At 42.6% G+C, this 14,649-nt stretch overlaps 1 protein-coding gene across 1 annotated transcript in view; it reads right to left on the minus strand.

The window, feature by feature from the left end:
• LOC149957369 (glucose dehydrogenase [FAD, quinone]-like) overlaps positions 1-14,649 on the minus strand; it is a 36,315-nt gene that overhangs the window by 8,982 nt on the left and 12,684 nt on the right. Inside the window, exons 7-10 of the mRNA XM_090166996.1 lie at positions 14,470-14,643; positions 12,716-12,851; positions 5,141-5,286; positions 1,429-1,603 (exon numbers count right to left, since the gene is read on the minus strand). Of these exons, the coding sequence (XP_090023122.1) occupies positions 1,429-1,603; positions 5,141-5,286; positions 12,716-12,851; positions 14,470-14,643 (631 nt within the window). The remainder of the gene's footprint in view (positions 1-1,428; positions 1,604-5,140; positions 5,287-12,715; positions 12,852-14,469; positions 14,644-14,649) is intronic.

Genomic DNA, 14,649 nt, shown 5'->3' on the forward strand with positions numbered 1-14,649 from the left:
ATTAGTAATTAATAATAATTACGAAGATATTTAAAAATGATCCTCGCAGCCAGCGTGGGAAATAAAGCGGTGGCACTTTACGAATGTTCGTCTGCTTCTGAGTAAGTGAGTAGCTGGGTATAGCCATCTATGATTAATTGGGAGTAAATAGCAGATACACTTTCGATACAAGAGCTGCGATTATGGTACCAGAGTAAAAACATTATTAAAATGTTTTTCCACACATCAAACCCACAAAATGTAAAATGCTAAATACTTTTTCTAACTCAAAATGCATTTTTATAAACCATAGCCTGAAAGTGGTTCGATAGATCAAGGACAGTAGATACAGGGACGAGAAAGTGTATTGGCGGCCTCTGTTGGAATATATCACCTAAAACGACCTAAACGCAAGGAGAGTTAGTTGTAAATAAAAAAAATGGCGGTCACCTAATTTTAGCTCAAAACAAATGGGCATTTTTTATTTACGCTCGTAGTTTTATTTTTAATTTAACATCAAAATGGTAAAAACTAACTACAATAATACTGTCCATGGTGAACCATGTCTTAACAATGACCGCGGTTTGTTTACATCTAACTCCCCGTGAATATGAAGACGTTTAAATTCAAATTTTTTCCCCTGCTTTCTCGTCCCTGTATCTACTGTCCTTGGATAGATACAATGGAGGATTAACTACGACCCCCGCCCCTAAGCTTGAGTTATATCTGGGCCTCTCTGAACCTCGTTTTACCTTTGGTATTTATTTGGAGCCATCAAAGCTACATGAGAAAAAGGTCAAGTAAGTCAAAAGACCCCAATTTGTAAAAAAAAACGGCTTTATGGTAGCAATAATAATTTAAATATACTAAAATAAGTGAACACAATAAAAACATTCGATATTTCTTAATTAGATTGTCTTTCAGGGATACCAGATTATCAACCGAAAATCTGCCAAAATCAAACTGAAAAAAAAATCCCAAAAAACCGCCAATCCTTATTTTGAAAAGCAGCCCAAAAACTGTCAATTTTCCCAAAACAAGCCAAATCATTAACCGCGAAAATTTTAAATTGTTTTTATTCTCGTATGAGTCACATAACCTAGTAAGGTCTTACCGAAATTATTATATTTTATTTATTTATTTAACATTATAATAGTTTTTGGTTCTTTGTGGTATTCTCAGTACAAATAGCCAAAAAAAACAAACACAAAAAGCCAAATTTCCCGCCAACAGCCAACCCTTTAATTTCCAGCCAATTTTCTTGAAAAGAAGCCCAATTGGCGGCTTTCCAGCCCAATATGGCACCCCTGTCTTCATTCCAAAATCACGTATCTCGACTTGTTTTATTCTGGCTCTCAGGCAAGTGTTGTAGAAACGGGAGATGGAGCGATGGTCACTGCGACTGAAGTAACATATTTCCCGAAGAAATAAGAGGAAATATATACATACCGTGCACGGCCACCTCGAGGTCGTAAGGATCCTTGAAGAATGGGAAATCGATGGTCGGGTGCGTCTCCGGATCCGCCGATTTGATGAAGACAGTGCCTGTCGTTTTGGGATGGAGCTGCTGCACGTTGGCCGTGAACACATTCGCCAAAGCGTAGCTTCCGTAATTTGCGTAGTACTGTGATGAAACGGTCATTAAGGCCAAAATATTTGCAAAACATTGTTGTCCAACACGAGTCGCAAACCGATTGGCTCTGTGTTAATGGAGGAAATATTTCCACAACGTGTTGGCCACAAAACGCTTTATTGGACAATATTTTGACCAATTATTTCAATTTCATAATTTCGATAAACATCCTTATAATTACGTTAAATGATGATATTAAAGCAACTATCGGCTCTATCATTACCACCTGTATTATGATAAAGCCTCTGTTATTAGAGATGACCATGAATCTACCCGATTCTTCGACATTAGTGGAGAGCGTGGTGCCATATATTAAAGGGAATATAACCTCAGGTATTTGGTGTGGAACACCAACGTTTGCAGCTCTGACCGCTCAAGCCTTTGGCGTTCAAAATGTTGGCGCCACTGCACAGGGAAATTTTAAAAATTGAAGGGGTCATCCATAAAGAATGCTTTGCAGGTAATATTCCCTTTAATGACAAAGGAAGCTAAATTTCAAAATAGCCAAATGATAACGTCGTCAGAGAGCCATTGTAGAGTATTATATTTAAACAAATTATACTATATTTAGTGGGCTTTAACCATAAAGTAAACCACTCACATAGAGGGGAAGGGCCTATGGAAGCGCATTAAAAAATTATCCTAACGGGCCAACTTGTTTTCGAGGCCTGAATAAATATAGTCCGAAAAGCGATGGAGTTGTTTTTACATTTTTTAGAGTGTAAACTTACTTTTTATCCAGATATTGTACATTTCCTTTAGGCCTCGAAAACAAGACGTTGCGTACGAAAAGTTTTAACAAGGGAGTGGTTTACTCTATGTTTAATTTTATACACGATAAATGAATTGGCCTTTCAGTTTACATAGAGCCCCGTAGCGGTCAAAATAATTAGCAGATAAAAATCCAGCAGTTTATGAGCTTTCCTTTTTGACCGCTACGTGGCTCTATGTAAACGGAAAACGCTAATTTAACGTTATGAATGTAATTTAGGCTGCTAAATATAATGACGTTGTCCAAATAAATATCTTTTGCACTTCTTTGGTGCTATGGAATTTGGCGGGTGTCATTAAGAGACCAAAATTGGTCTGTGGTTCTACTTTTAGACTTTTTATGGGCATTGTCTGATAGCTTGTGAACAAATCCGAGGGGCAGATCACTTTGTTACAGGGTGTCCTAATTATCATGATTAAAACTTTAATCATGATTTAATAATTTTTAAACTTTGTACAGCTAAAGCTGCAATTTAATTTTAATCATACGAGGGTGTCCTAATAATCATTGGAGTGAGCTGCCCGTCGAACAAATCTTTCTTTAGGTGTATTGGTGTAATCAAGCCAAAATAACGTATTTATTATTTTTTTTTAAATACGTGTTATTTAATAAAATAAAGAAGCAATTTTTAATGATTTTGTTAACTTTATATATACTCAAACACAATTTTTTTTAAAAGATCTGATAGTAAGTTATCATAAACTGCCCATAAACGTTTTTTAAAAGTTGAACCACAGACCAATTTTTCTCTCTGCATGTTTAATGACTGCGCCGAAAAACCGTAATTTTTTTTCGAAATTCCATAGCACAAAAGCGGTAAAATTAATGCCTTTATTTTTACCAGCCTCAATTACAATAACTAGGTTAATTTAATTCATCTTGTCGCAGGGAAATGCAAACATTAAGGTTTGGGTTGGTGTGATAGGTAAAAATGAACTTTGTAAACAAATCGACGTAAGCAGCGTAAAAAAGTAAACTTAAACGGTATTTAAAGTCCCTGCTGCTTGGTTTGCGCTTGTTGCAGCCTACTTCCAGGGGCTAGTAGGCCACACTTTGAAGCTCCCTGGCGCTCTTTTAACTCATCGTAGGAAAATGGAGAAAAAACAGGCATACTTCACAACTCACCCCCTACAACTTTTTAAAATTTTGCATAACATTTTGAAAAACCCTGTATAATCTTTTGATAATAAAAATAAATAAAAATCTTGAAAATAAGTTAATCTGGGTATATGTAATATCTATAACTGATGCATCTGAAATCTGCTCACATCTGTCAGTGTACCACGAATTGAGATGAGTTTTCGGTTAAAATTATACGGTTTGCATTTTGACTGAAATCAGCTGTTCTGATAATAGCCGAGCTCAAACGTGGATAATCTGATCACCGTCATAAAGTGTTTTATTCGCCTGTTCCGGGGATGAGAATTGCTGCGCCCCACAAACTATTCGCTTTTTCCGGAGTATCAGGTTTACTCTTTTCACTCCTTCAGAAAAGGAGGTGTAAAGAGAGTATATCGGATTTGGTCGTCTGCTAAACAGAATTTATCCGTAGCCATTTTGGAAAAACGTTTTTACTCCGACTCGAACTATTCGCCACCACAGAATCGGTATAAAATGATGTCATAGCGTTACTCTTCTTACCCTACTCCGAAATCCCGAAACAAGAGATATCGAAACTGAAATCTCTTAATTCGGGTGCAAGCATTATATAGGTACAACTTTCGCTTTGTTTTCGTGATGGCAGGCAGAGATTATCCGTATCAGAGTGTCTTACTGACGGGACCCGGGAAAGATGGCGAAGGGGTGTCGTTTTTCTGTCAGGAATCACGAAACAAACCTGGTTTTTGTCCAGATTTTCTCGGTTAACTAGAATACATTATTGTTAAAGGCCTAGGTTTGCTTCTGCTTGTCCCCCTTAAATTAACTTGCCTGAAAGGCAAATACCCTGGCGGTAGGCCAACCGCTGAACATGGTATTTGCTTCTCAGGCAAGTTATTTTGAAGGGGGACAGGCAGAAGCAAACCTAGGCCTTTAAGACCAGTTGATTTTCTTAAGCGACTCAAATTGCTACAAACCTACAAATGACTAGTTTTAATCAATCGTTACTTCACTTTGATTAAAGACGATTTGATTTAGACACCTACTTTTCTAATTAGAACAGAGTTTCTCGATATAAATTTTTAATGACCGTGGAGATGTGGTTCAAGGTCACTAGAACTTCAGTTTTCCAATTTCCTTTGCCTGTGCGAGCTAAGCTAAGGTACCACGAAACCCCTTCCACGATCTAATCTTTTTCAAATCAATTGAGTAATACGCCAGCGTATCTGTGGACAATAACATTTCTTAGTTTAAAAACTATTCGCTTAAATAGTGATTTTTTAGATATTTAAGATCTATACAGAAACCCAGAAGAACCTTTGGATGCGATAAGAGTTTTGCTCTGATGGATCGAAAGTATGTTAGCCCAAGACATCTTCCCCTCTTTTTCCTTGGTAGCAGCGTAACTTTTGTAATCTCTCATAAGTATGCCATAAAAACATTTTACCTTATTCACATAGGATATGACGTAATTAAAGTCACTCCATGACGAAAAACGCGTCATCAACATTATAGAAGTTAGTGAAATCTGTAGTTTGCCTCGCAATCGCGTGTTTTTGTTTCGATAGTAACAATTTCAAAACTACAATGATTGTACTTATTGTATGTTCCTTGTGAGGGATTACGTTAATATGATAGTAGACAAGGACTAAGCTCACCTCTGGTTTGAATCCATTGAACAAACTTAACACTTGAGTGAAGGAGATTTCCACATCATTGTAGTCTCCTTCTCTTTCTTCTAAATCGCTTTTAACGAAGCCAACAGCACTCAGCGTCACCGAGGTAAACAGACCAGTTTGCGGACCTGAAATAATGGGAATCAACAATGTATTCGAAGTTTAAGAAATCAGTGCCCTATTCTACTTGTGATCCCGGAAAAAATCCAATCAACAGGGCATCTTGGAATGAAAAATATTTTCTTTAGGATTACAAGGAGAGTTTCCAGGAATTTCCCTAAACAGTCAAAGTTAAATTCGTATGCAGGGTGCTTTTATTTGATCGGCCCAGGCATTTTTCTCAAAAACTATACTTTCTAGATATGTCAAATTATCAGTTATTTGTAAATTTCTGAAAAATCGTGAAATTTTTCACGGTTTTAGAAGTGTTAGTTTTTGAACGCTACGTGGTAGACGAAAAGTTTCAATTTTGTCTGTTTTCCATGACCAATTATTTCAGTGACGAAATGTCCGATTTCCACCATACCAATTCCATTAGAGGTTTTCGAGTATGCTCTACAACTTGCTTATTGAAACTTTTCGTCTACCACGTAGCGTTGAAAAACAAACACTTCTAAGCCCGTCAAAAATTTCACGATTTTTTGGAAATTTACAAATAACAACGATCTACCCCGATAAATTCACATTTCTAGAAAGTATAGTTTTTGAGAAAAATGCCTGGGCCGATCAAATGAAGACACCCTGTATACTACTATCCACCACTCTCCCCCCTTTCGGCTTTCCGTTGCTACGCAACACGTTTTTAAAATTTTAATGTCAAGACTTAGTTTCTCTTTTTGGTTAAATAGTCGCAAGCCAGATTTCCCGCATGGTACTGATGAGTCCCAAATAGGACGAAAACGGTTTACCGTTGGAATTTCTGGCCATTTCATTTTATTTTATTTAGTTTTTCACTCGTAGATCTATTTGCTCCAAGTTTCGCGTCATTTTGGTTGCTCGAAGACCTATCGGTACGAGCTATTTGTAAGTTTTTAAATTTCTTCAAATTTGTTTAGGGTTAAGCTTTTTTATCCCTTTTCATAATGGACTGATCTACTTATTCGCTTATTTTATCATCCTTAATTATCTAAAGTGTGCAAGTTCGCATAGTTTCTAATGATAAAAATTTACTGAATGCTGTTATCGAGATAGACCACATAGGAGGCTAGGCTAGGGGGGGGGGCAGAATAACATAGTGTGGGGAATTGGTGCATATAGCGTAGAGCCTTCACACCAAGCGCGCCAAGGGAAAATATATACATATATATATATACAGAAAAAAACAGTGACAAAGCGAGAAAAAATAATAATGAAAAGAGTGTCATCGCGTCGCATAAGCTGTAGACGCATGATTTCGCGTGAACCCGGGTTCGGCTTCGCGCGATAGAGAGCATACGCGGACGCACGAGTCCTCCAGGAATCAGCCCAAGTAGTGGTCCGGACCTTGCTGCACACTGACTTCAGTTCGGAGAGCGTCGCGGGGAGAAAGAAATCCATCGGAGATGGCCGCGGAAGACCGGTGACTCCCGCAAGTCCATCCGCCGTTTCATTGCCCTCCACTCCTACATGAGCCGGGCACCACAGGAGAGTCACCGAGTAAGGGTACTTGTCGCAGAGATCGTGAATTGCCGTGACCACCGGGTCAGTAGAGCGCTTATGGAGCATGGTGAGGGCACTCATAGAATCCGAGCAGACGATCACCGAGCTGTGAAGATGAGCAGACGCATAGGAAAGAGCTAGTTGTATGGCGAGTAGCTCGATCCTGTTGATGGGATAACCGGAATCGACATAGGAACGGGCTCCAACCCCTAGAGATGGAATTGCGAAAGCGGCGCCGGCGATTCCCGAGTCCGAAGCGAGAGAACTGTCAGTGTAGATAATGGTCGAATCCTTCGCGAGAGTGTCAAACATCGCGAGGAAAGATTGCCTCAGCGCGTCCAAGCAGAGGTCGCCTTTGCGAGAATGCAACCAGCGGGAGATGACCTTCACCGTGGGCGGTTCCCAAGAAGGAGTTGGGGTGGGTGGGATGTGACTCCTGGAGGTATGAAAGAGCCAGGAAAGATTATGCTCTCTGGTTAAGTGCCACGCACGAAGCAAGAAAGGCAGCCGGTCCGGTGCGAAGTGATGTTCAAGGACTTCCAAAGTGGCGAGATTATCGCGGAGGAGAGTGGGGTAAAATTCTGGCGTGTCATCTGCTAGAGTGTGAAGGTCCAGGATGGAACGACGAACGCTCAAAGGAGGAATTGCCGCCTCCGCTTCCATAAGTACTATGGGCGAGGAGTGCGGGACTCCCAGGATGACTCAAAGAGCAGCGTTCTGTACTTTATCCAAATTGGCCAGAAGGGTGGCGGAGGCGGACGCATAGAGTGGGCTGGAATAGTCCAACCTAGATCGGATAAGGTGGGTGTACAGGAGCCGGAGCACCCCCCTACTCGCTCCCCAACTGGTCGCCGAGACGGTACGCAGGAGGTTAAGACGCTTTAGGGAAGAAGTAGCAAGGGCCTCAACGTGAGGTTTCCACGTGAGACGGTCATCAAATGACGCCTAGGTACCGGTACGTCCTGACCTTGGTCAATGGGGTGCCATCGAGACGGAGAGTGAGACCTCCCTTGATAGCTTTTGTTTTGGTGAAGAGCAAATATTCGTACTTGAGGCGTTGAAAGTTGAGGCCCCAGCTGGAACCATACTCCGAGATATTATCAAGTGCTATCTGCATTGAGTCGTACAGAGGTTGAAGCGCCGGTCCACACTTCCAACCTGAAATATCATTTGCGTGTTCACCGTGATCTACCAAGCTCCGACAAATTTGAGGGATCTCGTCCAACATAACGTCGAAGAGGATGGAGCTGATAGAGCTGCCCTGAGGGACTCCCCTTTTAACTGGATAGAAAGCTCTCCATTAACTCTTACCTGGAAGGTTCTGCCCTGAGAAAGTCCTCCACCCAACGAAGAAGATTTCCCGACAGAACCCAACGTTGTAGCTTGTAGAGCAGTGCTTGATAGTGGACACTGCCGAAGGCATCCTTTAGGTCGAGGAACACTGCAAGACAGTGTTGGTTCTTGGCCAAAGCGCTTTGAGCAGCTGTGGCAAGACGAATAGCGTTGTCCGTTGCACGCCGGCCACGTTATCGATCTCCGGGTAGGTATTGTGAAGGCCAGAGATGACATCATATAGCTCCGTTTCCGTAAAAGGGACGTTATATCTGGTCGGCGGTCTTTCCAGAAAAGGTTCCGGCCGGTAATGCTGACCCGGACCTAGTGTTGGCTGGGGGTGAATATCTGCTCCGGCGGACTGAGCCAGGCGCTCGGCAACTGAGGATTGATCCGTTATGACCGCGTCCCCATGTTGAAGTGAGAGGAGCCTGTGGGGACGATTACCACTTTTAAACCACCGAACCTGGGACCATACCTGAGTTAAAGGGGTGTGCGCATGGAGCTTGCTGCAGTAATTTCTCCAACTGTCTCGTTTCTTTTCCCGAGTGAGCTTCTTAAAAAGAGCCCTTTCGCGATTGTAGAACACTTGGTCCAGAGATTGCCCAGAGCGTCTAGCTCGACGACGAGCCGCAGTGACTTTTTTACCCTGGTCGGCACAATAAACGTCCCACCAAGGAGGCTGACGAGGAGCTGTGGCACCGCGGCCCCGCTTAACTGGAATCGTGGCAATCGCTGTTTGATGTAGAAGAGATTCCGCCGATTGGACAGTCAGGTTAGCTGATCCTAGAGAGTCATCCAGGAGAATCCGGAAAAGTTTCCAGTCAGCGGCAGGGTAGTGCCAATGGGCTGGACCTGGCGGACGGCTAGTGACGTGTGACAAGTAGCCCAAGTAGATTGCAGATGATCGCTGGTTCCGTGGTGCAAAATTGACCATGGATGATGAATAGCCCGTTCGGTGCTAGCGAAAGCAAGATCCAACGCTCCGTCCGGGCCTTTAGGCGGGCTGCATGTGGGTTCGCCAGTGTTGAGGAGTACCATGTTGTCATGGGCTTCTAATCAACTCTGAATAACACGACCTTGAGGGTCAGTCCTATGACTACCCCAAAGGATGTTATGGGCATTGAAATCACCCAAGAGTAGAACCGGGGTGGTGGCGTCCCGGAGGAGAAAGTCGAAAAAATCCTTGGCGGCGGAACCCCTAGGGTCATAGATGTTGTAGAGGGTGAACCAACCAACCGAGGAGCGAATCCTCAAGACTAAAGCCTCCACGCCGGCGCACACTGGAGAGGGGAGACGGACGACTGGAAGGGACTTGTCTACCAGTGTCGCAACGCCACCCCGGAAAGCCGAGGGACCGTGAGGAATCCTGTCCTCGCGAAAAGGTTCATAGTAGCCGAAATGTAGATTAACGGAATCAGTTGGAGTGAGAAAAGTTTCTTGTAGCGCGATAATTGTTGGGTGTAAGTCACCAAAGAGGTCGATAATGTCCGGTAGACGAGAGCGAACACCATTGACATTCCATTACAGGATGCTAGTCATCTCCAGTAGCTAAGGGGGGGAATTCCTCCTGACTGTGAGCATCGAGACTCCGGGAGAATGTTGGAGCGTTGAGTTTCTCCACAAAGCCTTTGGTAAGAGAAGTAGCGAGAATTTTTAAAGCCGATCTCGTGTTCTGATTGTTGGTCTGTTTGTCCTGAAGTCTTTCAAGAGTATCGACGACCACAATTGCCACCACCATGAGGGCAATGTCGTTAGCCGAGAGTAGGCCCCGGGGAGCAGCTGTCTCCGGTTTCGTTGGAGCGGTCGCTACGGACAGTGCTTGACGACGTGGCGAGGTACTCCTGGGACGAGCAGCGTGAGCATACGACTTTTGACGGACGATGGCACGCGCTTCCCTGAAGCTGACATCCTCGGTTCGGCGGACTTGCAAGACCCGGTGTTCCCTTTTCAAAGAGGGGCATCCCGAAGACTTGCAGTTAACGCAATAAGCTGTCTCCGAGCACCGCTTGATTGGATCAAAAGCGTGATCCTTTCAACTTGTGGTGCAGACTTCGTGGGTAACTGTGGACCGACAGGCAGAGGCAATGTGCCCATAACGCCTGACGGAATTGAAAGCTTGGTGTCGAGAAATTAAAGCCTTCTCAATATCGCTTTTCGAAATGTCCGTCGGGACGTGCATAATTCTCCGCAACGCAACGTCCGAGGTCGACAGGGACCCCGCCAGCCCAAATTTTAAATCGCCGAAAGAGGTCGCTGATTTGATCGCATTAACATGGGCCTCTGTTTGCGGGAAGACCAGCAAGTCCCCTTGCGGGAGGGGCTGGAAAGTTACTTCTTCTCCAAAAACACTAACGGTATGCTCATGAAGCTTCTTCGTACCCAGGTTTGTGAATTTTTCTCCTTTCAAAGCCGGTTTCAGGCGGAAGGGGGGGGGAGCCCACTCCTGCGAGGAAGCGCCCCACGTCTCTGAGATTCCTGTGATGCGCGGGGGGGACGGCGCACGTAGGAATGTTCCCCCGAGCTCGGCGAGCGCGAGCGCTTGTTCGGCCTACCTCAGCAGTCCACTACGGTGAACCCGGTCAAATCCTCTTCAGCTGGGTCAACTAGCTCCATGGTTTGAGCTAGGAGCCACTAACACAAGGAGAACGCAGCTAGCCTTTAAACACGCTAACGAAGGGTTGTGTACGAATTTCATTGGACGAGCGGCACGAGCCTTTACGATGAACGTTTTACGGGCGGGGGGGGGGGGGAAGACAATTTCCGAATTTTCCCCTTCCGACGGCAGCAGGCGCTAAAGCGTCTAGCCAATGAAAAACGTACACAAGAAAATCCACGACTTTTGACGTGTTGCGTTCTCCTTGTGTGGGGTGTTGTGTTTGTTGCTCCTAGGTTTGAGATTCGCCGGTGATTTCCGAAGAAGCAGCCATTGTCCCCAAAAGAACCAAAAGGCGCTGGCGAAAAATTCAGGACGGGGAAAACTAACTAACTAACTAAGGAGGGAAGGGAACTGGGAAAACAATTAAAAAAGAAAGTATGCCGAGTTCGCATAGAAAAAAATGAAACTAGAGGAAGGAAAAGAAAGAGACGGAGACAAAAAAGACACGTCCTTTCTCACCAAATCCAGCGACTGGGCTAGGCTAGGATTGACTTTGCACCCGTTCTCTGGTTTTGTATTAAACCGTAGATAGATGGCGGTAGCTATTCCGTCAAGTGGCAAAAATCAATAAGCCCGCTAGCCCGCCAGGCGTCACTGTTTCTTCTTAAAACTTAATTCCCTCCCAATGTATACCCTCCCTGCTCCCGTCCCAACACTCATTTCGAAAGCTATTACATGGACATATTTTTGGTAATTATGTCACTTTTGCCACTATCGTTATTGTTAAATTGATTAAAATGTTATAAAAAAGACTGATACTTCATGGTTAAAATAAAAAAGAAGTACCACGGTTCAAGAGCCCCGAATTTTATTAAAAAAATTAGCCATTAAATTTTAATCAAATTTAATATACCATGGTTTAAGAGTTTAATGTAATGATTTTTGGAGTACAATTTTTTGTTTTGACTGCATTCGGGGCTCCAGAAATATTTTAGGAGGCTCAAGCATCCCCAAAATCATTCTAATCTTTCCTCTTTTCCCCTGGTAAGGTTTATTATTAACATACGACTAAAAGGAACAAGAACCGTCTTATTAGGATTAACCGTAAGATCAATTTCCCTGCACCAGCTTTCCACTGCCGCAAGATCTCTTCTCACTAAATCGCTAATAGTGTTGGAAAACTTTCCCGTGAAGATGATGGCGATATCGTCAGCGAGTGCACTTGACACCTTATCAAAGGCGCCCTCAATATCAAGGAAAGCCGCTAAAGCTATCTCCTTAAAGTTAATAGCCTTCTCAATGCAATTACTTATGCCATGGAGGGCAGTCTCAGTAGATTGGCCTTTTTAATAGGCATACTGAGTCGCAGAGAGAGGCATTTGAGAAATCACCTTCCCCCTGATATAATTGTCCACCAATTTTTCCTAAACCTTTATGATAAAGGAGGTCGAACTGATTGGATAAAAGGCCTTAGCTTCGAGATAATTGGATTACCCAGGCTTCGGAATTAAGATCACCGTAGAAATTTTCTAGGTTCTCGGTATATAACCAAGGGCAAAACAGTTCCTGTAGATTCTACTCAGCATGGGGCAGATAATATCAATGCCCTCCTGAAAAAGAATGGGAATAATATCATCCGGCCCTGGAGATTTATAGGGCTTAAATGACTTTATAGCCCAAATAAGCCTGGAATGCGAGACAATTTTATTTGCCACCATCCAATCTTCCTTTTTCATACGTGCAATCCTAATGGGAAGAGGATCAGAGTCAGTGTTGCTCGTGACTCAAGATTAAGAAAAGTGAACATCTAACATATGAGTTAGAGTCTCCTTAGAGGTAAGGGTAAGAAACACACACTCTCTCTCTCTCCGTGTAGGCGGATATTAGCTTCCGGGAATCATGAAGAACAGAGATTATAATAGCGACCACGTTTTCTCTGTTAAGCTGCGTACATTCTTGGTAAAATGAGACCACATGGATACACTTACAATGTTTGGACATTTGTGATGTGAACACTTTCCCCAGTTTAAGTCCGGTTGAAACGTTGACGCTGTAAAACAGTCCGCTGACTAAAGCGTGCTCTTGCAGATTCTCACCAACTGGCAGGTCCACCTTAACGTTAATCTATTCAACAAAAACCAAAAACAATAAATATTCACCCTTTTTTGTTTTCCCGAAATTGCGCGGACCCTTCATTCATGACAAATGTGAGCCCAACGAACTTGAAGGGCAACAAAAAGTAGCGTGGGGTAAACTAAAGCCAAGGTCACACTAGAGCTTTAAACCCAGTTTAGGTCGGTTTGAATGCCAGTTTTGACCGCCGACGATAATTCTTGGTTCACACATGCGAAATCGCTTCACCCCGGTTCACTTATAGCCAAGGCTTAAGCAGCTTAACGTCATTTCAAATTATGCCCAGAATTTTTAAAACAATAATATGTATCCTAAAACAACTAGTTAATCATGTTTACTATACATTCAGTAATATTATTCCCCGCCTGGTCGTTTTGAGCGTGATTCTAAGCGAACCGACTTGAACGAGTTGCTTCCTGAACCAACATGAAGTGATTTCTCACGCTGGTTTTGAAAACTAGTTATATAAAACGAAGCGATTTTAGGGGTAAGTGTGAACCTGGCTTAAGTGTGCCGAATCTTCCAAACAACTGACGAAAGGCGGAAAATGTGGTTTGATCTAGTTCAAAGAAAGTCCACCTATGGAGCTGCGGTGCAACGCAAAAGTTACTAGATTCAGTGATGCCCTTTAAAGGGAATATAACCCGTAAAGCAATATTTATGGAAGACCCCTTCAATTTTTCAAATTACCCAAACAGTTCTAAAGCCAAAGACAAGAGCGGCCAGAGCTGCAAACGTTGGTGTTCCACACCAAATATACCTGAGGCCGGTTATATTCCTTTAAAGGGTGTAGGAAGTTCCACATCACCTATAATTTCACATTTCTTTGATTTTTGCCAGGGTTTACAGAAGCTTGGGAAAACTGGTTCTAGTTACTAATTAGTTGCAACGCGTTTTAGCAAATGGAGATTTTCTAGTAGACTTATTAAATATTGTCTATTCGTTTTTGAAGTATTTGTTACTATGAATAAGGGTATAGTGTATTTAATAGTAATTAACTTTGTTGTAACAACTCTAATAGATGACTTGAGCCTAAGGTGGTGCCTAGCTGATTATTATAATTATGATTATTTAACATTATGAATTTCCCTTAATTTATTATTTTGTATTATCATCTAAATTAATTTAAATCTTAAATAACGAGACCTGCTACTTTGAAAATTAATATCTAACTTAACTCCGAGATCTACCGTTTCAAAGTGTTATTGTTTTGGGGCTAAGCCTCGTTCCGCGTGATCAAGCTACGGGAATAAGTTCGGGAAACACCTTTGGCTAAGAATAGGGCACGTGGTCAATTCTTTACTTTTGTCCTTACGGATCACAAGGAATAGATTCAACATAAGGACCATTATAGTAGAATACGAATTTTCGTTTAAAAATGGAATTGTCCTTACTTTATTCTTAAGAGCTAAATAAGGATTTGTCCTTCAATAAGGAATTCTTATTTTAAAGGATGATAAAATTAGCGAATAAGTAGATTAGTCCATTAAGAAAAGGGATAATAAAGCTAAACCTTATTTTAAGAAGAGTTGTAGAATCGAACCCCAGATCTCTACTTTTAAAGTTTATGGTATAACTCTGTGGTTCGGCGTAATAAGTGAAGACTTACATTTAGGCTCTTGAGAAGTGAGCGTGGGCCAATGCCAGACAGTTGCAGGATTTGAGGGCTACTGATGGCTCCCCCGCAAATGATTACTTCCTTCTTTGCGCCTACGTATTCCTCTTTGCCGTCGGGTCTTTTCACGAACACGCCTCGAGCCACTTTATCATTGTCTATATCGATCTGCAC

This window comes from Leiobunum rupestre, chromosome 2 (genome assembly GCF_980474605.1).
Source record: "Leiobunum rupestre chromosome 2, qqLeiRupe1.1.hap1, whole genome shotgun sequence".
NCBI classification, from domain to species: Eukaryota; Metazoa; Arthropoda; class Arachnida; order Opiliones; family Sclerosomatidae; genus Leiobunum; species Leiobunum rupestre.